Source organism: Cydia splendana, chromosome 21 (genome assembly GCF_910591565.1).
Source record: "Cydia splendana chromosome 21, ilCydSple1.2, whole genome shotgun sequence".
In the NCBI taxonomy this organism is placed as follows: Eukaryota; Metazoa; Arthropoda; class Insecta; order Lepidoptera; family Tortricidae; genus Cydia; species Cydia splendana.
Genome location: NC_085980.1, coordinates 256,910 through 284,338, shown reverse-complemented (window position 1 = coordinate 284,338; position 27,429 = coordinate 256,910). Strand labels below are relative to the sequence as shown.

Here is a 27,429-nt window from a genome sequence, read left to right as displayed (position 1 = left end):
TTATACATAAATTACTGTTTTAATCGGTACTTAACTAATTTAACTCGTCTATTAACTAACATCAATTCCTATTATTTTATTATTTAATAATTAAGTAAGTACATAAGGTACTTTATCGATTTCTATGGAAGCGTTTTATTTTGGGATTATTATTATTAACTTTATTCGTCGTCGCGTGAAAATTATAGGCAAATATAAATTTGACACAACGATGGACTGGTATGTAGATAGGTACATTTGGTATGAAAAATTACAGCACAAAATCTTAACTATTTCTACTAGGCAATAATTAATAAATGTCGTTAAAGCTGAAAATTACGTTTGGTTTTAATATAATACTGACCCATAGTCGTTTTACGAGTTATTTAGACCTACAGGGCAATATCGACGGCTGACTACCAAAACACATAGTGATAACAAAACGGGTATTGTCAGGAAATATTATTTTCATAAACTACGGAATAGTTGCTATTATATTTTAGCCGAGCTTTGGTTGCCAACGATTGTATTTATATAGGTTTATGACAGAAATTCACTTCGTGATTTGTCATCGCGTTATATGACTACATTTCTTATGTCATATTACGGATAGAAAAGACAAATATTTGTCCAAATACAGTACAGCCGTGTGTTTTAAACAATAGCCTCAGTATCGCTTATGACATGAATCCCATGCTTCGTCAAAATGAGCCTAACGATATCATTGCAACTGCGCGTCTTATAATTCCTGCTCTCCTTCTCTTTCAACTTAATACTCTTCATTTTATCACACAACTTACTCACCTCCGACTTACTCTTCTTTATATCAGGTTTATTTAATTTACGAATCGTTGAAGTACATCTTTTTTTCGGTTCCACTTTAAGCGTGGTATCCACATTACCCTCACTTACCCTTCTCCTATAAAGTTCATAATCGCACTCGTCTTTGGCTAAATAACTGTCAAGAGAGTTGTAAGTTTCGCTTACCTCGCTGACAATTTTGACAGCTTTCCCCGGCACGTAGTTGACAGGGACCTTGTCCACGTAAGCTTGCCTCGGTCTGTCAACTATAGGACTGATGGAATCCGTCATAGTTGGCATCAGGTAGTTGGATTTCTTTCTTTTGACAGTGATAGTTTGGTCGGTGATGGTCGGCTTGTCTCGGATGGAGATGAGGATGTTCTTGAAGCTGGTCTCGTCGGGGGACACCATGGGGACGTCTCGTGGAGATTTCCTGAGATTGTTGAGATTATACTCACTGTATCCGGGGTGGCATGCGAAGAGGGCACGGTTAGTTATTTGTCACTGGATAATATTGATAAGGTTAGTTGTTTATATTACAAGTTTGAATGCATATTAAAGTTGCTTAAATTCAAAACCAGTGCAATTTTATTGAAAAAAAAAACATAAAATATTTTTGACGTCGACCATATTTTGAGGAATCAAGCAATTTTAATAAGATTCAATTTGCTTAAAAAGAGTTCAAAGTTTGCCTGTTATTTCTGTTATTTTTTTAATGTTAAATATCGTCAAAATTTATTTGAATTGTCACGAAATTTAACCAAAATAACTACATAAACAAAAGGCACCTGTAAAACTAGACGCCCTCACGCCTCACGTAAACTGATATCGAGTCGAACTCGTAGGTAATGCGAACACGGGTCACCCGAGTGAGTGACGGGCGCAATCAACATGTGTAACTGGCGAGAGTGACCGGTGCCCTGCACGCGGCGGGTGAGTCGCGTGAGTGACCGGCAAGTTGCGCGTGTGTGACTCACGTGGTTGCGGCGCCGTAGAGGCGGTGCTGGCGGATGTAGGCGAGCACGGCGTCGTCCGTGAGGTACTTGGCGCTCTCCCGCCGCCGCACGAGCCGCCGGATCACGGTCGAACTCACCTCGTTGGCTATGTAGTTCGTTACGAGGGTTATGTTTCTCTGAAAAAAAACATCACGTAAAAATAAATTTAAAAGTGGAAAAATTACTGTCTCGGGTGTGACTCCAGCTCCCGGCCTTTGGATTCCAAGCTTAATAGCATCGTTCGCAGACGTTTTTGCTTGGTAAAAATTAAATACGTAGAAATAATACTCATATTCACGCCGCTTAAGATGTTGACGTCAACTTTATCCAGCCTTTCTCTGGCTACTCCCTATTCTTGATGCGCTATGACCACTTTTTGTCATTATCAGCAGGTGTAGTCACTCACCCGATACTTGTACAGCATGTCGGAGTCGAACACGAACTTGTCCGGTTGGCTGCCGGCCCGGCTCACGACCACCAGCCCGTGCCGGCCCACTATCGTCTCCAACTGTAACGGAAGCTGCTAGCAGGTGTAGTGACTCACCCGATACTTATACAGCATGTCGGAGTCGAACACGAACTTGTCCGGTTGGCTGCCGGCCCGGCTCACGACCACCAGCCCGTGCCGGCCCACTATCGTCTCCAACTGTAACGGAAGCTGCTAGCAGGTGTAGTGACTCACCCGATACTTATACAGCATGTCGGAGTCGAACACGAACTTGTCCGGTTGGCTGCCGGCCCGGCTCACGACCACCAGCCCGTGCCGGCCCACTATCGTCTCCAACTGTAACGGAAGCTGCTAGCAGGTGTAGTGACTCACCCGATACTTATACAGCATGTCGGAGTCGAACACGAACTTGTCCGGTTGGCTGCCGGCCCGGCTCACGACCACCAGCCCGTGCCGGCCCACTATCGTCTCCAACTGTAACGGAAGCTGCTAGCAGGTGTAGTGACTCACCCGATACTTATACAGCATGTCGGAGTCGAACACGAACTTGTCCGGTTGGCTGCCGGCCCGGCTCACGACCACCAGCCCGTGCCGGCCCACTATCGTCTCCAACTGTAACGGAAGCTGCTAGCAGGTGTAGTGACTCACCCGATACTTATACAGCATGTCGGAGTCGAACACGAACTTGTCCGGTTGGCTGCCGGCCCGGCTCACGACCACCAGCCCGTGCCGGCCCACTATCGTCTCCAACTGTAATGAAAACAGAACAGGCATTCAGCATCAGACCACAAGCCGGGTGTAGCGAATGACTCCAACAGGTCCGCGCCACACAGTAACTTAACCGTGACGGTTTCATCCTGGTTGCCGGGTTGAGTTTAATCATCAGGTTGTCAAAGTCAACTTACATCGTCATCAGACCACAAGCCGGGCGGCGAATTCACAAAGCCTATACTGATAAGGTCCAGATGCGAACTGAACTGGATTAGCTTTTGTGTGTACAAAACTTGACCAAACCCTAATCCATTACAGTACAGAAATTTACTGAAATCATATAGACTTTATTGACTAAATTAATATGGATATTGTTGCTACAAATGCTAGTTTGTTGCGATCTAAAACTTGAATAATATTTTAGTAATGACAACCATAGTATTGTATTAATTACCTTTCGTGCTAATTATTTAACAATGCCTAAATTTTTTTTTATTTAAGAACTAAGTATATCAGTTGAGATTTCTTATTAGGACATGTTTAGTGTGAAATCGTAATACAATAATTATAAGTCGACTGTATTTTATAATACATTGGTACATAACGAAGTAGATGATTTATTTAAGGACCAAGATTTACTACGGTGTTCTGCCTTTTCTCCGAAGTTTTATTGTCCGAATTTCACTTGCCAGACAACTTTTTGCAGATGATTTACTTTGGCACCCAACATTCGCCAAATTTTCATCATGACAACGTTTTACTTTATAGAATGTCTTTCCCATCACGGAACAATGGTGTTCCGGACCTTTGGGAGGCGTGCGCGGAGCCGAAGCCAACACGTAGAGGCCCTTTTGACACTTTAATGAAATGTAAGGGGTACACCGAGCGGATGCTGCCCTTACCCGTGTCATGGGACGCACGCAGAGGCAGCACCCGCCAGGGTGTAAGGGCTATTGAGAGTTGATGGAATATAAAATGAACTAGGTTATTGGGTGAAAGCGATGGACTAAGTACTGAGCTATGGGGTACAAAAACCGGACGCCTGCCTAATAAAACGGTATGCAATTTTATTTCCGGCAGACGGTGACTCGCCCTCACAAGATGGGCCCCCACAAAAAGCGACATCTAGGATGGCTCAAGGGCAACACCGGTGTGAGCGGCTCAGGGGTGTCGAGAGGTGTGCGCCGCTTTCTACCCAGTGGCTGTTAACAGCCACTGTGCCAACTCGCGTCTTATGCATATTTCACTTCCACCCCTGGAGCTTATAGCTCTAACGACTCCACTCTGGCCGGCCGGCTAAGGCCATAGAATTATTGTTAAGTAGATTATTATTATGTGTACAACGTTTGGAGTACATTTCTTTGGTCAAATCATTCAATTTGCTAGATATTTATTAATACGATATCGTCTAGTCATTTGACAGAGTTCACTGAGTCAAGATAGGTGCGACGACGAGCGAAGCGAGGAGGAGTGGGTTAGGTGAACTGCGACCAAACAGCTAACCGACTTTTTTTTACATAGAACGACGTTACTGGTAACAGTTCATTTTCCTGGGGGTTGCAGTTCTAACCTAACCTAAGCCACTTTTCTGGCAACAGTTCATTTTCTTGAGGGTCGCAGTTCTAACTAACCTAACCTAACCTAACCCACATTTTTGGTAACAGTTCGTTTTCTTGGGGGTCACAGTTCTAACCTAACCTAACCCACTTTTCCAGCAACATTTCGTTTTCTTGGAGGTTGCAGATCAAACTAACCTAAACTACTTTTTTGGAAATTTACATGAATACTGGGTGAAAGGTAATTTAGTAAAAAAATAATTGTTGAAATCAATATTCAGTGAACTTTAGTGTCGTACAAATAATACTCGATGAATAATATTGAATAATGACGGCGAGACTCCGCTCGACTAGGTATTGTGAGAGCATTAATGTTTAAATATATCGCGACAAAATCTAAACCATTTGAGTAAAAGAGTATTATTAAAATTTTGATATCACATTAAAACGTGACTGAACTTACTAAACTCGACTAGGTTTTGGCGTGAATAATATTTGAAAATATGTATGCAAAAAGCTAATCCATTTCAGTGACTACTTTTTACCGAAACGGTATAGATATTGTCAAGTAATATGCATAAACAAAAGCTCACCTATTTACAAATACAAATACAAATAATACAAATAATTTATTATCATAAAAGAGTTGTATACATGTGCAGAAAAATATCTATCAGACTCCAAACTAGGCTGAGCCTGTATCTTGGAAGTCTGCGAGAGCGATTGACAACTATATTCAATTTTATTTTTAGGTACAGTGCTTAATACTAAAAGTAATTACTACAATACAAACTATAGGATACAAAGTCACTAAACTAAACTAAAAGAACTATGCTAATCATGCTATTCATATTCATGCTATTCAATTTTGAGTGTGGGCGCGAGTTTGTGTGGGAAGTGTGTGTGTGTGTGTGTGTGTGTGCCAGAAAATGTGTTATGTGGTTAGGTTAAGCCTTCGTTGTCAGTTTTTCCGACTCAGCATAAGATAAAGTGTTCAACCAGTTTGTTACTTTAATTTTGACATTGTGAACGGACAATGATTTTATGTCTAGAGCCCCGCAAATATTGTTGTAGGTGTATGGATGTGCGAAGTCTGGAGATTTCCTAGCCAACGCAGACCTAACTGGGGGTAGACGGGCTTTGAAGGTTCTCTTTAGTAGCATCTCCTTATATGACAAAGAGTTAAGTAAGGAACGGTGGGTACGCGTGACTGCTTTTAGGATGAAGAGCTGCCGTACTCTTAGTAACTTGGACTCAGAGTACAACCGATTCGTGGGGAAGCGATAGCGTTTTTTGTACATTACTTTTATCACGGCTCTTTGTGCTCGTTCAATTGTTATCATGTGGCTTTTTCCTGTGCTACCCCAGACAGCCACACCATATTGTATAATAGACTGGCACAGTGCAAGATACACGATGCGTAGCACTTCGCGAGAAGCGCAATCCCGGAGTCTTTTTACGACGTAAATTAGTTTCCTCACTCTTGCGGCAAGTGTGGTAATGTGCTGCTTGAACGTGAGATGCTGATCAAATAGAAGCCCCAGATACTTGACATACACGCGTCTCGTAATTGTTTGACATGAACAAGGTTGTGCTGGTGAAAAAGATGTGGCGACAGGGTTTGATACACACGTGTGGTATTTAATATCACGATCTGCCGAGGGAGTAGTAGTACGCGTTTTCGATAATGTGACGAAGTTAGTTTTGTCTATATTCAGCGTGAGCAAGTTATTACTTAGCCAAGAGGCCACTGCAGCTAGAGCATTTTCTGCTTGGCAGAAGGTTCTGTCCCATGTTTTGTCGTGTACCAGAATCACTGTGTCATCAGCGTAGCATAAAATTTCTGTGTTTTTAAGTTTTAAGTCGAAAATGTCATTGATATATAAAATGAATAGAGTTGGACCCAGAATGCTCCCCTGCGGGACTCCAAAACGAACTGGAAGTTCATCGCTACTGTGATGGTCAATTTTTACCTTTTGATGGCGTCCGGTTAAGTAGCTAGCAAACCAGTCAAGAGCAGGGCCCCTCACCCCCATGTGTTCCATTTTTTTCAAGAGGATAATCGGTGAAACAGTATCAAAAGCCTTGGCGAGATCTAAAAATAAGCCTATGCACATATTCCCGTCGTCGAGGTGACCAGATATCTGGTTTGCAAGGAGAATGGTTGCATCCTCTGTCGACTTCCCAGTTCGGAAACCGAATTGGCGATTGGAAATCAGGTGGTGTGTTTCTATGTATTTTATTAATCTTGAATTAACTAGCTTTTCGAGGACTTTTGAAAGGACACATAGCAACGAAATAGGTCTGTAGTTACTTGGTGTATCTTTAGTTCCATTTTTATAGATAGGGGTTACAGAAGCAACTTTCCAACTGTCAGGGAAACGGCCGGACTGAAGACTGAGATTGCAAATGAAGGTGAGAGGCTCAAGAATAACATCTTTAATTTCTTTTACTAGCCAAGGTTTTACGCCATCAGGACCTGGAGCACTATTTGGTTTTAGGTAAGAAATAATTCTATCTACTTCATACTTGTCCGTAGGATGCATAAAAAAAGAATGTACAGCTATCTGGGTGGGTTTATACTTGTCCGCTAAGGACTCTTGTGTTTCCGAGAGTTTGGTTAAAATTTTATCAGCAAGTCTCTTCCCGTTTTCAGCAAAATACTGGTTGCAATTATTGAGACACTCCAGTTTAGATTTCCCACTAACATTAGTGAGATTATCAGCATCGTTCATGCGCTTTGGGTTCTGACAGATAGTTTTAATTGATTGCCACAATTTGAATCTGAGTCGTGACTGAAATAGTATAGCTTTTGTAAATTCGCAGCCGGGCGTAGCGAAGGACTCCAACAGGTCCGCGCCACACAGTAACTTAACCGTGACGGTTTCATCCTGGTTGCCGGGTTGAGTTTAGTCATGAGGTTGTCAAAGTCAACTTACATCATCATCAGACCACAAGCCGGGTGTAGCGAAGGACTCCAACAGGTCCGCCCCACACAATAACTTAACCGTGACGGTTTTATCCTGGTTGCCGGGTTGAGTTTAATCATCAGGTTATCAAATTCTACTTACATCATCATCAGACCACAAGCCGGGCGTAGCGAAGGACTCCAACAGATCCGCGCCACACAGTAACTTAACCGTGACGGTTTCATCCTGGTTGCCGTTGAGTTTAGTCATGAGGTCGTCGGGCTCGTCCAGACTGTTGACGTTCAGCATGTCGTCGGGGAGCCACGAGGGGGCGTCGCAGCTGTTCGAGGTCAGGTGCTGGTTGATTGTGTCCTGTAACGTAGCGACACAATGGAGTGACAATATAGAAAGAAAAAACAGAACACTTTTTTTTCCTTCGGTTTGTATCTGTTGCTCTAGTCAACTAATTAAATCGGAAATCAAATTGACTTTGACCGTGCCTACGCCGCCGCATTGCGTCAATAACTCCTGACATGACTAATGTGATCATTGCCATTTCCAGTCAAGTATGTCCAGATACTCCAGATGCCGAAAACAAAAGATAATGTTTTTTTTTTCATGAATTTGTACCACAAGAACAGCAAAACCTGCACCAACCGCAACGCTCTTATGGACGTTGGTGCATATCTCATGTACGTTGTACGTACGTTACGTACCTACAGAACTCCAATACGTGTTGTGACCGTCGTCGTGATCGTCGCAAAGTGATGTGTGACCCTAACCCGCCACCGTGCCCGCCTACAATTACCGTGCACGACCACCCCCTACCGGTTATCTGCGCGGCGAGCGGCAGTACGCAGCGCGCGGTTATCGTCACATACCGCTACTCATGCACTGTTAGTGCTTGAAAATAGAGACCTAGGCTCAACGAAACATATCGCACAAGTGACTAAAAATCAAAGACATATGTAACTTCGTATAAGACGAATAAAGTCTAAGGAAAAAACGTGCCTCGGAATTCAAGTAAAAGTCATTCTCGAATAGATGCCGCACACACCTTTAGCCTATCCTCGGCTAGATGGCGTGACGACACCGTTTCATATTTAACAATTTTAACACATAGATATCAGTGAATGAACATGGATCAAAATGATATAAAAATAATAAAATCATTTATCCATATATATACATTTTTTGATAACTTTATACGTTTTCATTTTGAGTTTTAGTCATGTTTCGATAGATGGCAGTAAATTTACAGTGACTACAAAATTTACAATGACAGGACCCCTCTATACTATCTATTTTTTTTGCTAAAAATACATGAGTTAATCCGTAAGTAAAGTTAATCCGTAAGTAAAATTAGCTTAGACCTCAGAAATGTACCTGGTGGTGTTGTAAGGAGACCCTGGTGCGCGTCCAGCCCTGCTGCTGCGTCTCCCACTCGGACACCTTGATCCACGCGGATGATCGCAGCGCCAGCTTTAACATTGATATCCTGCCAATATGATACATACATTTTCATTCGCGAGTTCATTTCGCTCGGACTTGTCCATACATGTATTACCGCGAGCGAGACGCACGGGTGAATGATAACTAACTGACATCACTCAGATATTGTTTTGATAATTCTTAGCTCTTAGATAACTAGTATATAAATTATCAAAACAACGTGACACACGCTTATCTCGGGCCTTGACCCGCGCAACTAGTGCCGATAACTGGTGACATAATCACATAGTTACGAATTATGTCGTCATATCCACCCCCGCCCCCACACCCCCCACACACTATAACCCAACCCACCCAAAATATAATCTAGAATTATATTTTTCTGTAATAAAGATTACATACCTAAAGGGACTGACTGGCTGACTGGGAAATGACTGGTTATGTATTGGACAGTTGAGTTCACAAACTTCTTTACAAGCCAATGTACCAAAAATATATTTACACGCCTCTAAGCGACTGACACTAAGGTTGTTTAACTACATATAAGGTTACATAGGTTGTGTAAACATGTTTGTGAACTTGACTGAACATAAATTATGCTATTGGCATGTCTGAAAATACAATCAGATTATCATGTTTTATTGTGATCATTATTAACAAGCAGTTTTCCTATCACATTATGATAGGGCATGTTAAATTAATAGGAATATATTTTACGTTATTAAGAAATATTGTTTTTTTAACTGTCTTCAGTATGATTTATGTAATGGTAGTTAAGTAAATAGTTTATTTAACAAGATGGACCTAATGTTCAGTACGAAACATTTGATTTTCTGCCATGATTTAATAAACATGAAGTAACTACTACGAGCTTCTATGATTGTGTGGCAATACATGTATGCACACTTGTATGCATATCTGATAAGATTTTAAATAAAAATATTTTATTTACATACAAGATATATACAGTGGTACTACTATACGAAATAAATGGGACATAATATAAAGTTATGTAAACAGCTGCCTCATAATAATACAAAGATGAATATTATTGCATCTCAAATATCTCAATCTCACATTGCTATCAGATGTTACACTAGAACAATGTGTAAACAAATGCATTTACTGCAACTAATTTTATTAAAGAATATAATACATAGATGGTACCTCTTGAGGTCCCAAAGCAATTGTTTGGTTTTTTAATTTCAAATTGATAATAGGTAATTCAAGTAAGGTAGTCAATAAAAAGTGAAAATAAAAAGTTTAATATAAATGTTGTACACACACATGTTCACAAGGATAAATAAAACAATTCTCATAAAGATGTAATCACGTGTGAATAGACATATTAGTAAGTTCTATCCCTCATGATGATTGACTTATGCATTAGAACTGCAGTTTCTGTGAACCACAAACAAAATCAATATTCCAAAATAAAAAACTAGGCAATTTGCCAACATATAAATTTAGTAATGGTGGATAACAACCTGTAACTCATAGTTATTGGGTTACAACAATAGACTTGTTTCTGAAGTTTTTTCACCTATTAATATATAAAAACCAATAACTTAGGAAGATAATGAGGTTCAAGCAAGGATGTGCATTTTTGGATAGCAGCCAAAATCAGGCCTTTATCTGACTCAGGAATCTCTCCCTCTACTTAACCCAATAAATAATTCAATTATTAAGGACACAACCATGATTGCTAAGCTCATTGTTGGCAAAAACATGTTTACCTTCCTTCAGAAAGTTACTGCGTCTTGAACTAGAATAAAGGACTCACCTATGGTGTGCGGCCACCAAGTCCTTCTTGCCATATTTATCGTGCACAGGAGACACTATCCCGCCGACCACCGTGCCCAAACCCAGCGTGTGAATGTAATCTCTGGCGATTTCTGAAACATCACAATACCGTTGAAACTACTTAATAAACTCACCTTTATACGTCACACAAGCACGTATGGCCACAAACATAAAATTAACATGATATGAGTGTCACACTTAAACACCTAGGTCGCGTTTTCTTGTAAGAAATAGGAAAATTTTCTACGCAATAACAACTCACCGAACATTCGCAAATGCATGTAAGTTGGTGGGCTGAAGCTGCCACAGCCCATTAAAACTATCTTCCCTTGGGACATTTTGATAAAAATTATAGTCACAATTCAATAATACTGTAATTATCTTGATTGTATCATCACTCCAAAATCACAACAAAAATGATCAATCGATTGATTTTTGTCGCAATACGATCAAATAGGAAAGTAACTCGTGTAGTTTGCGCATGTGAGCCGAAGCACCAGACATGTGGTAATCTTAATTTAGCAGGTTGCTCTCAGCTGTCAAACTTTTTCTTAAAAAATGACAGTGACCATATGGTGGCGGAAATTATTGACTATCAGCCAAATCAAAACGTAATTAAAATGTATTTAAACAAATTAGCATTGAAACCAAACACTTTCTGTAAAAATAAACCATAAATAGTATAATTCAAAATCGTAGCGTATCGTAAATACAGCTGATAAATGTTTCTAAAACATATTGTAATCCAAGTACATCTTTTCATAACATTTGACATTTGACCTAGTGTTGTCAAACAGTACGTAAATCGGAACACAGAACGTATAACCCAGCTAAATTAACTGCATCACATTTTCAACGAATATGCTTTAGTTAAAGCTATTTCCTAAATTACTTTCATAACACTTTTGCCTGCTGTGTCGTGGAAATGTTTTCATTTTGAAAGACAATTTTCATTTTAATTATCAAACATAGGTGTCTTGTTTTATCTCATGCGATGCTATAACAGTTTACTTTGCCGGCAGACAGAGATAAGCGGCGAGTGTATTAATTTCGGGTGACCTTTCTCTCATAAATTGTTCGTTCGAGGTTATTTTCTTGTGGTTTTCCAAAACAAACATGAGATTAACATTGCGATTATTTTCTTCTGTTGTTCAAAAAAGACCATTTTTCGTTTCTACACCGATCTTCTATGTGAACGCCGGTAAGTTGTTTCATTAAGGCTCTTTTGCTGACTTTTTCCTGGCTGATCTATGAATTATTTTAAAGCTATAGCTCCAATCCTATTTTGAGTTCATAGTCAATTTGGCGTCGCAAAACCTGCTAGATACGTTAATCATGATACAAATACAACTATTCTGAGTACCGGACTACCTATTAAAATAATTTCATAATGGCAACAGCTCTGTCTTTGTCTATATATACATACCTATAAATCGTTATTTGCAAATTCATCAATGGTGTGTTTTTATAACAAACTGACCAGTCCTTAATAGACTAGTCTCACCTGGTAGAAAGTGATGACAAAGCGCAAGATACATTTCTAACCTCGTCCTAGTTGTAATGAGTGAATTATTTGTTGCAGCCCCTCACCTAGGGCACCTGTACTCTGCAGTGGTAGCGGACGCTATACAAAGGTTTGAGAAGCTGACAGACCCCAACTGCAATGTCTTGTTTAGCACAGGTAATATAAAGTTAAATTTTGTTAAAAAGGTTGCATTATGATATGAGATTAGGAGCCACTGCCAACATGCCCCTTGACAAGACCAAGACCTGTTTGCTAGACAGCCCCTAAACATCCATTTTAGTCCTAGTCACAAAACTCGTTTATAAAAAGTGTTTTTTCACAAAACCAGAAAATGTATCATATCAAATCAGACAACATTATAAGACAGAATGTTGCAATGAGACCATTAGAGAAGGGATATTTAGCACAACTAATCGGTCATGGGCCATTATCATGAAACTTTGTGATCACCCTGACCTGACCTGACCTGACCTGACCATCAGGTAAAGGCTTCACTTAGTAGATTCTCAATAATAATAAATATTAAGTGTATCTTTATATAATCTGTTTATTGTCTAATACAAGAATGTAATATGTTGTGAGAATGTGATATGTCATACAACAGATAACCGGTGGACCAAACATGTCACAGAATGGTTACTAATAGACACACCGAGAAAACAAAAAAAAACAGAATACAAGATGGAAAGATGAGCTATGAAACTTCGACAGATACTGGTGGAGAACACCACAGAATAGGAATACTAAATTGAAAAAACAATGAAAGTGTAAAAAAACAAAAATTAATGAAGTAAAGGTTATTACTAGTATTTATATGTTGTGAATGAGTACATACAACATATCATAATGCTCAGTTTATGAGTGTTTTATGGCTGCTTGTATACAAGTTATACAAGTTGGTTCAATTTAGACAAATCCACTGGAAATGAGCCACAATTGTAGCATCACATTACTTATGGTTTACCTGTTATCTTTATAGCAGGTTGTAAAAATTATGAGATAACTCAATGTTGCCTGCCTGCTACACTGTTGTTTTACTTTTTGGTTTCAAATATAAAGCCACAGTTTTTTAAATACAAATATTCTATACAAGCTTTTGCCCACGAGTTTGTCTATGTAATCATTCTCTGGAACAAAAATTATCTTAATACGAAATAGAGACAGATATATACCTACCACGCAAATACGCATTTATAATCAGTAAGGGTTGAAATTTGAGTTTCTCGTTTACGTACATGGAAAACATCTTTATGCAAAATTGTAGAAAAACACAGACTGTTTATTATTATCTAAGTTCTTATAAGTTATAACAATGTTGAAGAGTCAGAAGAGTGGTATGAAAATAAACCAGCATTACAAAAGCAGTTCAAATACCATCTGAATAGAGCTGCCAGTTGTTAGAATGTCTAAGGTTCCACTGTCAGTGATCTATAAATATGTTCGGTTCCAACTCGTGTCATTTTCCACTTAGCTGCTACCTTAATTTTGTTTATAAAACTTAACATAACAGGAAGTTGCTTTTCCACCAGAACGAATATATACGAATATATATCTGGAGGCACTGGAATGACCTACATATGGGATCCAGAGGCACAGTGTATAATTTAATGTAAATATGTAGATTTTAATTTTAATTTAATTTTAATGTAATTTTTTGTTGACATGTATTTTTAAGTTTATTTTTAATTTAACTTTTATATGATAATATTTTAATTTTAATAATTTTAATTTTAATATTTTGTATGGGTATATTTTTTGCCTGAAATAAATTTGATTGATTGAATGATATACCTTTTAAGTAATGTAGGTACTAATATATGATGCCGAATAGCACCATCTAATTCAGCTGTCAAATTTAGTGGTACTTACGATTTTTTCTTAGACTACACTTCTACATTAGTAACTCTTTGGTTTAGGTAATATTCATATATATTAATATTGTTTATTTGTAATATGTAATATACAGTTTTTTTTTCTAAGACTATTATTATGGTCAGGCACCGACGAGCACGGTACAAAGATCCAGCAAGCGGCCTCAAAAGTCGGACAAGCGCCAGCCGAGTATTGCTCGACAATCTCCGAGGAATACCGCCGTCTCTTCGCAGAGTACAACGTGGAACATACAGACTTCGTCAGAACTACGGAGGATAGACACAAGAAGGCTGTGGCTCACTTCTGGGTAACATCCTTTTAACGATGATCTAGGGAGTTTCTGGCTACGATACGATAATGTCTTTGGATCCTAATTTATTAAACTACATTGTACCAAATGGCAACACTAGACCAAACGCATTTCTTTAAATGCGTTTGCAATGGTCTTGCCTTTGCAAGGACACACTTATCAGTGTGTCCCGAGCTTAACGATGCCAATTTAGTCCAGTAAAATTGTGACTAACTGGTAGGTAGTTTGTGTTGAAAATATACCTAAACTAGGCTTAATAATTTGGATTTGGATGAGGCCTGGTTCTCCAAGAAAGGAACAAATCGGGTATTTGATCTTAAATAGAAATAATTGAAGAATAGCGAGTCACAATGAAATGCAGAGTACTATGTAATATATAGATATTTCATTAGTAACTATCGGGTAAATGGCTTCTCGGCGTTGACGTCAGTGAAATTACTGGCCAAGGTCGGAGAAAAACTGTCACGGTAGCACAAAAAAGTAAAAGTAACAAGCAGAATTGTCGCAAATTGCTGTTAATGGATCACAATTTATACCTAGTTACATATTACATGAAGGTAATTTTTTTCGTATGTATATTGGACGAGTAGAACTTTTTGATTAAAGTTTTTAATTTGAAATTGTGTATTTTTCCAGAGACATGGCTACTGGAAATGTTAAAAACACCTACACAAAGTATAAAAGCACGCATTTCTCACCAACAATATCGGCAATTCATCATGCAAAGACTTGACATTTTACTATATCAAATTAATTAAAATTCAATATATGTTATTGACGGCGAAACGAAGCCTTATTTAAGTTATTTATTAAGGCAGAGATGTGCGAGGGTGCGTAGCGAGGGATGTGTTTGTTAAACCAATATAATACTGTCCACTAGAGCTGCGCTACAAGAATAGGTAAATAAAGTTATTCTATTGGTTATTAATAAATATATCCCTCGCGACGCATCCGCGCACAACTCTGAAGTAAACGTAGCCTAAAGTAGGGCAAGTGGCACTTTAAATACGTTCCATGGTCAGTCTCGGTCTCGCACAATATCCCAAATATTAGGGTCGCAAGTTTTTTTTTTTTTTTTTTTTAATTTATTTATCATAAAGTACACAACACTTTTTAAACATTATATTCCTCGCCAAACTGCAATTGCAGTTTGTTGGCGAGATCGCGCTCATCTTCACAGACATACATATTATGCTATGCACTAAATACTAAACTTAACTTAACAACTAAATTCAGGTATATTTTAGTACAGTTTAAATGTTAATGTGTTGTTTTAAGCCAATGGGTCATGAATTTTTTTTATGCCAATTTCAAAACGTTAATGCATAATTCTAGTGAAATATCTAAGGATATCTTCTATTGTAGAAGGAGCTGGTAGAAGGCGGTCACATCTACAAAGCCGTGTATTCAGGCTGGTACAGCGTCAGTGACGAGAGCTTCGTGCCCGAGGCGCACACGAGGGAGGTCGTGCAAAACGGACGGAAGGTACGCTTCCTCTTTAATTAAGGCACCCACAACCCAACCCAAGCAAGTCGATGCTTCTTGTGTTACCCTACCCTTAGACATACTCTGCCAGGTGTATATATATGTTGGACCTAATGCTAAGTAAGTTTTAAGAAAGGAATGTACCCCAAAATGCGCCATTCATTTAGTTACTACGGTCTGTAATTTATACCCAATCATCACAATGATGATATTGTGCCAATTTTGTTTTATAGTTCAATTTTGTTGAGATCGATTGGGCCAATTAGGGTTAGGGTGGTGGGGGGGTCTTATAAATATCTGTGATATAACTTCGGTGGTGTATTGTAGGAGTCCCGGCTCGTACCAATGAGTTTTTCGGAACTTATGTACGAAATATCATTTGATGTTTACCAGTCGCTTTTCGGTGAAGGAAAACATCGTGAGGAAACCGACTAATCCCAATAAGGCCTAGTTTACCCTCTGGGTTGGAAGGTCAGATGGCAGTCGCTTTCGTAAAAACTAGTGCCTACGCCAAATCTTGGGATTAGTTGTCAAGCGGACCCCAGGCTCCCATGAGCCGTGGCAAAATGCCGGGACAACGCGAGGAAGAAGAAGGTGTATTGTAAGAGTATTCTTTGTGTGCAGGTGAAGGTGTCAGTGGAGTCCGGGCACGAGGTGGAGTGGACCGAGGAACCCAACTACATGTTCCGTCTGAGCGCCTTCCGGGAACATTTACAGCGGTGGCTCAAAACAGGTACAATCCAATATCTGTATTTCAGAGTATCAGGACTCCAAAGAGGTGTTAGTTACATACTTAAATCTAGGTTATAAACAATATAAAAAGAAATATTTATCCTAAATACTAAAAAACATAAGTTAATCTAAGAAATACGGTACCCCTTTGACTTGTTGAGTCCGGAAACGGAATATAGGACAGTAATATTTCCGCAATCGATTGTATCAAAATCTCGAATGTTCGGATGTATGAGTTGGCCGAGGGAGGAAGTGTTGTGACAATTTAGTGTTTATATTATTCTAGATGGAGTAATAACGCCCAGCAAGTTCCAAAAACAGCTCCAGGAACAGTTAGAGCGGGAAACTTATTTCCCCGACATCTCCGTCAGCCGACCCGCCTCGCGGGTTCACTGGGCTATCCGGGTAACTATACCACAGAATAACTAATAGTACTACCGTACAGAAAATTCACTCCTTCACAAAAGTCAGATTTAGGTATAAAATTATACTTTATTATACTCTAAAACTATACTCGCCGCCTGCAACGAAATTGAAACTTATAACCGCGCACGAACGGTGAATCTTCTTTGCGCGAGCGCCACGTGACACGACTATCGTACGGTCGAGCGGCGGCCCAATGCCATACGCCTGCCCAGGAGGCCCGCCGGCCAAATGTACCTAAACTGCGTAGTGACAGGCCTATGGAACTCTCCGCGCGAGCTCGGATTTATACCTACGAGTCTGCTACCGTTCACGGTAGAAAAGCAAGCCAGTTGGTTGCCACACGCGCTTACGCACGCACGCACGTCATCGCGCGCCGCACTGTCAATTTTTACGATAGTTACTAGCTACGTAGGTACTATTGAATTTCTTTAATTAAACATGTAGTGTTTATTACGACAAATGTATAGTTAGACATCTATCTATTTGAAATAGGTAGCAAATGTTTAATTTATTTTGGTACCTACTTAAATGTTTATTTTAACGATGAAATAGGTATTAAATGTTTAATTTATTTTGGTACCTACTTAAATGTTTATTTTAACGACAATAAGTTAATTTTACACCGGAAAGTACCTACTACCTAATCATTTATGCTCTGGTTAAATTATAAATCTTATAATTAATTACCTGTATTCATGTGTTATCTATTATTTTTCTTTATTGTATATATAACATTAATCTCTTTCTGGTTTTAAATTACACGAAGTTTTAAAACTAATTCTTGTTGGGATCATTGCGCGGTTTATAAAACGGCGTAAACACTGCGGTTACTGCAGGGACATATGACCTTTTAAAATGAGTATTTCGCAAACACTAACACATAAACGGAATATTAGGTATAATTTAAGATTTAGATTTCCGCTGTTTAAAAGTAGGTATTTATTTATAATTTCTAAGCGTCAGCGTTGTGCCGGTGCGCGCGGTGCGGGGAGCGGCGCGCTGAAGGTCACTCCATTGTATTTTTGTGTAGGTATCAAAACGGTAGGTATTTGCGTTTTCTTTGAGAGATAAGTATTTGTTCGTAAGAACTATTATATAATATGTGGTAGTGACACCCCCCTGACTATACGCTCTTCAAACAGTTAGTCTTTAAAAGAATGGAAATTAAAAAAAAAACTCTTTGGGGTGCAATTTGTCGCAAATGTCGCAATCGAAACCTTGGAGGTTATATTCAGGTTTATGTATGCGCTTTGAGTCCCGTTTTAATTATTATAATCACTCAAGTCTCTTTTGATGTCGTAATTGTTGCCGTAACGCAGGAGACAAAAAATAATCTTTTCTTTACTGAAATAATTTACATGCCACGTTCCCGTAAGCATGGATTATGGAAAAATTAATGTTAAAGTTACTAGGGCTACAATTTTAAGAGTAACGCAGGAGACACCATAAGTGTGCAATTCCCCCAGGTACCAGGCGACGAAGACCAGAGTATATACGTGTGGCTGGACGCGCTGGTCAACTACCTCACCGTGACCGGATATCCGGACGAGGACACTATGCGAGCCCGCGGCCGCGCTTGGCCCGTCGACGTCCACGTTGTGGGGAAGGATATACTTAAGTACGACAGGAGCTGCTTAACTGCATGGCCACTTTATGAATGAATTCCATTCCATGCAAATTTTCTTCTCGCTTTACAATATAGGTACGAGGGGTGTTCAAAATATTCTCGGTATGAGAATGAAAACAAACAAGTACGAAAAGTTTGATATTTTTATTTTTCAATATACTCCCCCCCTATGTTAATCCCCTTAAAAGATCGATCAAATTTTTTTTTTAATCCCTCATAAAAATATTTTTTATCTTTGGTGTAAAAATGCTCCTCCACTGCAGCCTTCAATGCTTCATCGTCAGAAAAAAAAATTCCACGCAGATCCTTTTTAAGATTGGGGAACAAAAAGAAGTCGCTGGGGGCTAAGTCCGGACTATACGGTGGGTGAGTAACAGTTTCAAACCCACATTCAACAATAGCTGCCTTGGCAATATGAGCAGTATGGACGGGGGCGTTGTCACACAGAAGCAGAACACCTTTGGTTAACTTTCCTCGCCTCTTTTCTTTGATTGCATCCTTTAATTGACGTAGAATGTTAGCGTAGTACTGTCGTGTGATATTTACACCTTTTTCTTTATAATCGATTAGTAATATTCCTTCACAATCCCAAAATATCGTGGCCATGACCTTGCCAGCTGAAGGGACGACCTTGAACTTTTTGGGATGAGCTGAACCCTTAATGTGCCACTGCATGGACTCTTGTTTACTCTCTGGGTCATAATGATGAACCCAGGTTTCATCTCCAGTAACTATTCTTTGCAGCACCTCATTAGGATTTTCACCGCACAGGTCAATAACATCGGAACAACACGCTACACGCATGTCTTTTTGAAGCCGAGTCAGCATTCGCGGAACCCATCTTGCACTTACTTTTGACATATTAAGATGGTCATGGATAATATCATGTACGATACCAATAGAAAGATTGGTTACTTGAGCTATAGATTTTACCTTCACTCGACCATCTTCCAATATAAGTTTTTCCACTTTATCAATATTTTCTTGTGAAGTAGCTACTACAGGCCGACCAGGTCTAGGGTCATCTTCAATACTCTCCCTTCCACGTTTAAATTCGCTTGACCACTTTTGAATGGTAGATAGAGAAGGAGCAGACTCACGGTAAACACAATCCATTTCCTCTTTTATGGTTTTTTGATTTTTACCCTGTTTTGTCGAGAATCTTATGACGCATTGATGTTCTAATTTAGTTAACATTGTCAATTCGCACATGATGTTCATGTTTGTTCAGCAATTGCAGAAAAACAAAAGAACATCTCGGTTCCAATTATATTTTTTTTTAATGTCAATGAATAAACCTTAGCGGCCAGTAACGAAAGAAATTTAAGAAGAGGTTGTAAGATATCAATACCGAGAATATTTTGAACGCCCCTCGTACATATAACTTCAGATTCCACGGGGTGTACTGGCCGGCGTTCCTGATAGCGGGCCGCCGCCACCCGCCGCGGAGGCTCGTGTGCCACGCGCACTGGACCAGGGACGGCGTCAAGATGTCCAAGTCTTTAGGCAATGTTGTCTGTCCGAGGAATACTCCGGTCACTGGCGATGCTTTAAGATACTTCCTGCTGAGGGAGGGGACGTTACATAGCGATGCCAGTAAGTATACGATAGGCGCAGTTCTTACCCAAGATAAAAGTTATATGTCTCTCCAGGAATAGTCGTATCTGCTTCCCATTGGACCGTAGACAGTATCAAAATGTCCAAGTCTTTGAGAAATGTCTGTCCACGAAATACACCGGTGACTGATACTTCCTGCTGGGAGAGGGACATTGCATAGCGATTCCAGCTAGTTTAGCGAGCGCTGTGTTTTCCGAAGTAGGTACTCTTTTATACAGTCTATCTTATCCTTTGACGAATATTTGTTGTTTATGAGCTGATTTGTCTGGTAAACCTGTTGTCGATGGAAAAAGGCGCGATATTCAAATTCGTATTAAAAGTCGCGTATACATTTTTTTTATATGGTGGGTTTTTTTTGACTAATTTGGTTTGTCGGACTATATTATACTTATTACAAAAATTATTTGAAAGCTACTTTCTTTTAAGGGTATCAGAAAGGTAAAAAACAACCCTTATGCACTCTGTCCGTTCGTCTGTCTGTCTGTCACATCGCTAAATATCTCGAAATACTTACGCTATCGATTTGAAATTTAGAATAGTTTCGGCTCAAAAGTGTTTTACTTTTTTCATTTTTTAACATGGACTTATGTTTATGTTTTCAGATTACAGTGAGAGCAAGTTAATAAACATAGTGAACTCGGAGCTGGCGGACACACTGGGCAACCTGGTGTCCCGCTGCTGCGGCGCCGCGCTCAACCCGCGAGGCGAGTTCCCCGCGCTGCACAAGGCCGAGGCGGCACTACTCGTCAGGCGGGATGTCACACAAGCGTTATTAACACGAGTGGAAAGATTACCAGGTAACGACCCGCGAGGCGGGTACCCTTCTGTACGAGGTTGAGGACACTCAAATCGCAAGGCGAGACGCTTAAAAAATACATAGATTATTGTAACTGGCGCCTCATAATTATATTTACATTACAGATATGGCGTTAATTTCAGTATATATTTTATGATAGCTAATTAATTACCATACTAACTTACCTACATATATATTAAGACAACATATATATTCTACATTGTAAGCCCCTCCTCAATCTTATGTATTATTTTGTCGGCGTAAGGGTCCCTGGGATACGAGAGGTGAGTGTGATAAAATAAGCCTGTCCATGTTTGTAGACCAATGCCGAGAATACTACTCGACGTACCAGTTCTACAAGGCGGTGGACGAGACCGTCGCCGCCCTCCACGCCTGCAACCTGTTCTTCGAGGCTCTCAAGCCGTGGGAACTGCGCAAGGTAATTACGTATAATAATATGTTTGTGTTAGGTACACCTAAAGTAAATAATCAATCCGGATATTACATGGCCAAAATCCAATCAGAAGATAAAAAAATCGTCAGCAAAATTCGACCCATTTATAATTGTAGGAGAACCGCCAACGAGAGCTGGATGTAGTCCTGCACCTGGCTCTGGAGACCCTGAGGGTGTCCGCTATAGTGCTGCAGCCCGTCATACCGCAGCTGGCGACTAGCTTGCTAGACAGGCTACAGATCCCCAAGGACTGCAGGAGCTGGGAGCATTGTGAGGTAAGCATTGTCGCTTCATTGCATGTAATCATATACTATATTATTATATACTTACTAAAGCCATTTCATGCCATAACGCAAAGTTTTAGCGTATTATGGTTACGTTGTTTCGGTTTTCTCATAACTCATAAGTAATATTTATGTGGGGAAACATGTCAAACCAGCAGAGCATTCAGAATGTACAAGAGATTCCATGATAATCACTCTCCATCACATTAGATGTATGTAATAATTTTTAATAATATGCATAAACTGTACTTATGCATTTGTAAATATTTGGAAGTCATTAAGGCATTATCTTCGTTCCTATAATGTAGTATTTGTGTGTAGACGCCGTCGTGGCAGGTGGTGGGCGCCATCCACGAGACGAAGAACATCCGCGGCGGCAAGTTCGTGCTGTTCCCCCGAGTGTACCCGCCGGCGCCGCGGAACAAGAAGAAGGCCGCGCAGTGAACTCACGGCCACACAACACACACAGCTTACCGCCATGGTTTATTATTCATGTAGGCATATTACAATGCGCTTATGAACATCAAATAAAGCTACACCGGCTCTAACCCTACACCTCTGCCTCGAGAAGATTTAAATCCCCCCTCAATTGGAGAAACGAGCAACTCGACAGGACACATCTTTTCAAAACGTTACATCTTATAATTAATTGAGTAGTTGTCGAAAAGGATGTAGATTCAATGTACATACTAGTTTGGGGAAACTAGATAGACAGTGACGGCCAAATTGGCTAAATCACATATCAATACATACCAAATACCATCACACATCTTCGTTACCATACAATTACGTGTCTTCCGATACATTTGGCAACTTTGGGCGTCGCTATTTATTCAATTCTGACTGTATAGGTAGGTACTATCAGGTAGGTAGATTAAGTTTAAGTAGGTATGGGGAGAGACTTGTATTGTAAACTGAGAGATTTGATCTAAAACCATGGAAGAATACATTAGGCCGTTGATCATGTGGACCAGAAAACTGCTCCACTGCAAGAAAAGACAAACACCGCGCATTTAATATTTTTCCCACAAATGTGGCATTTTGTATATGAAGATTTCCAGAAAAAAGTCTACCATTAACCCTTCGTATGTCTAAGCACTGATCAGTGCGCATGAATTTAAATTCTAATTGTTTAATACAATAGTTTAAAATTCATTCGCACTGATCAGTGCTTAGACATACGAAGGGTTAATATTAAAAAATACTGATATAAAAACCCAACTACAGACGCTTCGTACAATAAACCCTTAAAAACCCCTTTTGGTAAAAAGAGAATATAATGTTTCAAGCTTCTTGAGTGCTCAATAGTAGTTAGAAAATATACTATAGTCATAAAATATGTTCATGAGAATGCCAAATGAAGGGTGTCAGACACACAAATGCAAATATGTGTGCAGCGTGAGAGTCAGGATGGCGGGTGTACCTAGATAAAAATAAACAAAAAGCATACCATATTTTAGTACCTAATTTGTACTATTTGGTACCTCCTTTAAAAAAATTAGTACCTCACGGTATTAAAAGTTATCACCAAAAAACATTACACCCGCCATTCTGACAGTCAGAATGGCGGGTGTATTTTATTACGCAATGATCCCGCGATTATTGATAAATTCTATAAAAGACAAATTTTAGTACCTTTTTAGTACTTTCATATTCATTTATAAATTGAGCCACATTATTTGTGGTTTCCGAGTTTTACTCATTTTACACTTTACATTGCTATTACAATTTTACAGGCGCTTCGATTATTCACCGTATCGATTTCGTTTTTAAGAAAAAACGCTACGCTACAACTATTGTTATTACGCCAGGATTTAGTACCTTTTACGTTTAATTTGTTACCTTTTCACGTTTAATCTGTTAAGTTCAATTAAGTATGAAAATTACCTCTTACAAATGGCCAGGCGCGATGTCAAAGAATTCTTCCTATGAAAAAATTCCGCGTACCGTGTACTTATACCTACTCTTAAGTATATCGTGATTACTGATTAATCAAATAAAACCCGCAAATTATGTCTGTTTGTCGGTATATTAGTGTGATGAATATACTTCTTTGTGGGATCCCGTTGATTTTGCTAAGAAGACATACGATTGAAATACATACCTTTTAGAAATACAAGCAATTATTTCATTTAACTATTTGTTAGAAATATAGCAATGTAATTGCACCTTTGTGGTGGTTTATTTTATTTGTGTCGATGACATGTAGTTTAAAACTTACTTCCGGTTTCCGACGTTCTATGTCTAATGTCACTCGTGTCTAATTCTTGCTAATGTAATGGCGATTCTTATATATAAAATAAAACTCACATTACCAATTTAAACTGTTTTCTTTATTTAATTCTATCAGGTTATGGGCCCAGCCACATATTCCTGTAAAATTATATAAAGAATTCAGGAAGTTCATCGCCGAAAGAAATGTGTCGGCGATCAGTATAAAAGTGAGGTTTGGTACGGACGCCATTGTTGAAAGTACAAAATTAATTTACTTGCTCGGCTGAAAGAGCAAGGGAGGACAGCAAGATGGATTTGAATCTTAATACAAATAACAGCTTGATAAAGCTGGAAGGATCCAGTAATTGGAATATATGGAAATTTCAAACCACCGTTTTATTGCGAGGTCAAAATTGGTTGGACATTGTCGAGGGAAAGAGCGTAAAACCCGAAGAAGCTGGTAATGCTCGAACTACTTGGGAGACAAAAGATGCCAAGGCTCAAGCCTTGTTGGTTACGCGTATGAAAGAGAATACCATGCTGCATATTATATCATGTTCAACCTCGGCTGAAATGTGGAAGAAACTGCAGAGTGTTTATGAGCAAAAGACGGAGACAAGTATCCACATCGTACAGCAACGTTTCTTTCAATTTAAATACGAATCAGGGACTGAGATGTCTACATTCCTATCAAAGATCCAGGAAATGCAGAATCAGCTCAAACAGATGGGCGAAGAAGTCTCTGATAAGTTCGTTATTACAAAAGTCTTAATGTCGTTGCCTGATGAGTATAAACACTTTGTATCAGCTTGGGAGTCTGCCCCTGATGACAAGCAAACTATGGATAACTTGGTGGCGAGATTACTAGTAGAAGAAGAAAGAGTAAAAGAAAAAGGTGAAGAACCAACCCCGTCCTCGTCAGCTTTCCTAGCGAAGAATAAAAAGAATGTAAAGTGCATGAAGTGTAACAGACTTGGACATTATGCCAGTGAGTGTAGAAGCAACAATAGTAACAACAAGAGTGAAGGACATAATAACAAGTGCTTCTACTGTGGTAAAGGGGGACATACTAAAGCACAGTGTTGGTTTAGGAAGAACAAAGAACAGAAGAAAAGTAACGCGTTTGTTGTGTCTGATCCGCTAGAACCGTGTAATAAGACTCTTTTTTTGGTTGATTCCGGATCGAGTGAGCATATTTGCCGCGAACGTGGACTATTTTCAACATTTACTAGCGCTAAAAATGAATGGAAAGTCGAAGTAGGTAATGGTGCGGGACTTAGTGTGCTAGGACATGGACAGATGGCGGTAGAAGTGCATAACGGGAGTGAATGGGTTGAAACAACCTTAGACGACGTTTTGTTCGTTCCGGAAATGAAATCAAATCTATTCTCTGTGGACTGTGTGACAGCTAAAGGTTATGTTGTTGTGACAGATAAAACGTCAAGCAAAATTTGTAAAAATAACGAAGTCTGTGCGGTCGCAAAACGAATGGGGAAGTCTTGTTATTTAGAATTTCGGTTTAAAAACAATGTGGCGAGTGTTGCTAAAACATTGGACGGTACCTTGATCGAGTGGCATGAAAAATTAGCGCATCAAAACTTCGATCATGTCAGAAAAGTGCTTGCGAAAAATAACATTGATGTAAAGAGTTCTTCAGTTCCCAAGTGCGAAAGTTGCCTCGAAGGCAAAATACATCGCTTGCCGTTTAGTAACAGCGAAAGTGTGACCACTAAAACGTGCGAACTTATCCACGCGGATACTTGCGGCCCGATGGAAGTTGCGTCTCTAAGCGGTTCAAAATACTTCGTCGTATTGAAGGATGACTTTTCGAACTACAGAACAGTCTACTTTGTGAAAAAACAAATACGAGGTGAAGGATTGTATCTCCGATTTCCTGAACAAAGCAGAAAACATGACAGGAAACAGAGTCCGAGTGTTTCGTAGTGATAACGGAACAGAATTTGTAAACAAAGACGTGAAGGAGATGTTTTCGAGACGCGGAATAGAACACCAGACAAGCGTTCCTTACACCGCAGAGCAGAACGGTAAAGCTGAACGTGAAATACGTATTCTGGTCGAAGCTGCTAGAACTATGTTGAGTGCCAAGAACCTGCCAAAAGAGTTGTGGGCAGAGGCCACCGCAACAGCAGTATTTGTACTGAACAGGACTGGGAAAAGCAAAGATAGTGAAAAATCCCCATATGAAGTCTGGTCAGGGAAAAGTTTTGACATCCACCGCTTAAAACCATTCGGTACCCCAGTGTATACTCATATTCCAAAAGAAAAGAGGAGGAAGTGGGAGCGAAAAGGGGAAAAAGGATTGATGGTTGGATACGGAGGTACTGTGAAAGGCTATAGAGTATACTATCCAGATACAAAGAATGTGGAACTAAAGAGGGATATAGTTTTCTTGGAAAATAAAGAATCAAAAGATGAGAGTCAGCATGAAGTCACAATGACCACAACAGAAAACGAAGATAATAAAACTGAGGAGCCCTGCAATGAGCCAGAAGGGGAGTTGCCTAGCGTCAGTGACAGAACGGCGACTTCAAGTGCAGAGGAATCAGGAAGTGAATATATCCCGTCAGGTGATGAAGGTGACAGCTCATTAGAGCTAAGTGATATGAATGAAGTGCCTTGTAGAGAACCAAGCACACGAGTTAGAAAACCACCTGAATTTTACAACTGTCACTGTCAGAGTGTCCGCACTACAGAAAATGAGCCTACAACGTACAAAGAGGCGATGACCCGACATGATGCTGACAAATGGTCTGAAGCTATAAAGCGTGAAATGAAGACACTGGAAGATAATGACACTTGGAAAATAGTGAATGATCCAGGAAGTGAGAAAGTGATCAGTAGTAAGTGGGTGTTTAAGATTAAAAGTGGTAATAAGGACACTCCGCAGTACAAAGCCAGGTTAGTTGCTAGGGGGTTCGAACAAGATGACATATTAGATTTAAATGACATTTATGCCCCAGTTGCCAAATTGTCAACTCTTAGGTTGTTTGTAGCAATTGCAACTAAACTTAAATTGCCTATAATTCAGATGGATGTGACCGGAGCCTTTTTATATGGTAAAATAAATGAAAATGTGTATGTTAGCCTACCAGAAGGTGCCTATGAGGGTAGTAAAACTATTGTGAAACTAAATAAGTCTCTTTATGGGCTTAAGAGCTCACCAAAATGTTGGAATGAAACATTTAATTCAGTAATGGTTAAAGAAGGCTTTACTAGGTCAAGTTGTGACTCTTGCCTGTATACAAAGTGTAATAAAACTAGCCAAACGTATCTGTTGCTATATGTAGACGATTTGTTAATTTTTGGGTCAAATGAAAATGAAGTGGAACAACTTAAAAACAAATTAAATAAAGAGTTCAAAATGAAAGACCTAGGGCTAGTGTCAGATTACTTAGGTATTAATATAAAACAA

At 39.4% G+C, this 27,429-nt stretch overlaps 3 protein-coding genes across 3 annotated transcripts in view; 2 read left to right on the top strand and 1 right to left on the bottom strand.

The window, feature by feature from the left end:
• Positions 1–27,429, top strand: part of LOC134801353 (claspin-like) — a 416,093-nt gene that overhangs the window by 244,452 nt on the left and 144,212 nt on the right. The window lies entirely within an intron of this gene.
• LOC134801183 (nicotinamide/nicotinic acid mononucleotide adenylyltransferase 1) lies at positions 615–11,115 on the bottom strand. The gene is made up of 7 exons (XM_063773730.1): positions 10,917–11,115; positions 10,635–10,746; positions 8,786–8,897; positions 7,562–7,771; positions 2,872–2,973; positions 1,758–1,912; positions 615–1,237 (listed from the first exon to the last, which is right to left on the bottom strand). The coding sequence occupies exons 1-7, from the start codon at positions 10,990–10,992 to the stop codon at positions 634–636; spliced, it is 1,371 nt and encodes a 456-aa protein (XP_063629800.1). The 5' UTR covers positions 10,993–11,115; the 3' UTR covers positions 615–633.
• On the top strand, positions 11,565–22,404 carry LOC134801121 (methionine--tRNA ligase, mitochondrial). The gene is made up of 12 exons (XM_063773655.1): positions 11,565–11,855; positions 12,237–12,335; positions 14,177–14,358; positions 15,727–15,846; positions 16,471–16,579; positions 16,865–16,983; positions 18,471–18,622; positions 20,022–20,227; positions 20,851–21,045; positions 21,365–21,483; positions 21,615–21,773; positions 22,104–22,404. Exons 1-12 carry the CDS (start codon positions 11,771–11,773, stop codon positions 22,224–22,226), a joined length of 1,668 nt encoding a protein of 555 aa, XP_063629725.1. The 5' UTR covers positions 11,565–11,770; the 3' UTR covers positions 22,227–22,404.

Coding starts and splice junctions, on each gene's coding strand:
- LOC134801183 (XM_063773730.1), bottom strand. CDS start 10,992: ATGTCCCAAGGGAAGATAGTTTTAATGGGCTGTGGCAGCTTCAGCCCA. Junction 10,747..10,916: donor CATGCATTTGCGAATGTTCG/GTGAGTTGTTAT, acceptor GTGATGTTTCAG/AAATCGCCAGAGATTACATT. Junction 7,772..8,785: donor TCTCCTTACAACACCACCAG/GTACATTTCTGA, acceptor GCTACGTTACAG/GACACAATCAACCAGCACCT.
- LOC134801121 (XM_063773655.1), top strand. CDS start 11,771: ATGAGATTAACATTGCGATTATTTTCTTCTGTTGTTCAAAAAAGACCA. Junction 12,336..14,176: donor CAATGTCTTGTTTAGCACAG/GTAATATAAAGT, acceptor TATTATGGTCAG/GCACCGACGAGCACGGTACA. Junction 20,228..20,850: donor GACGTTACATAGCGATGCCA/GTAAGTATACGA, acceptor TTATGTTTTCAG/ATTACAGTGAGAGCAAGTTA.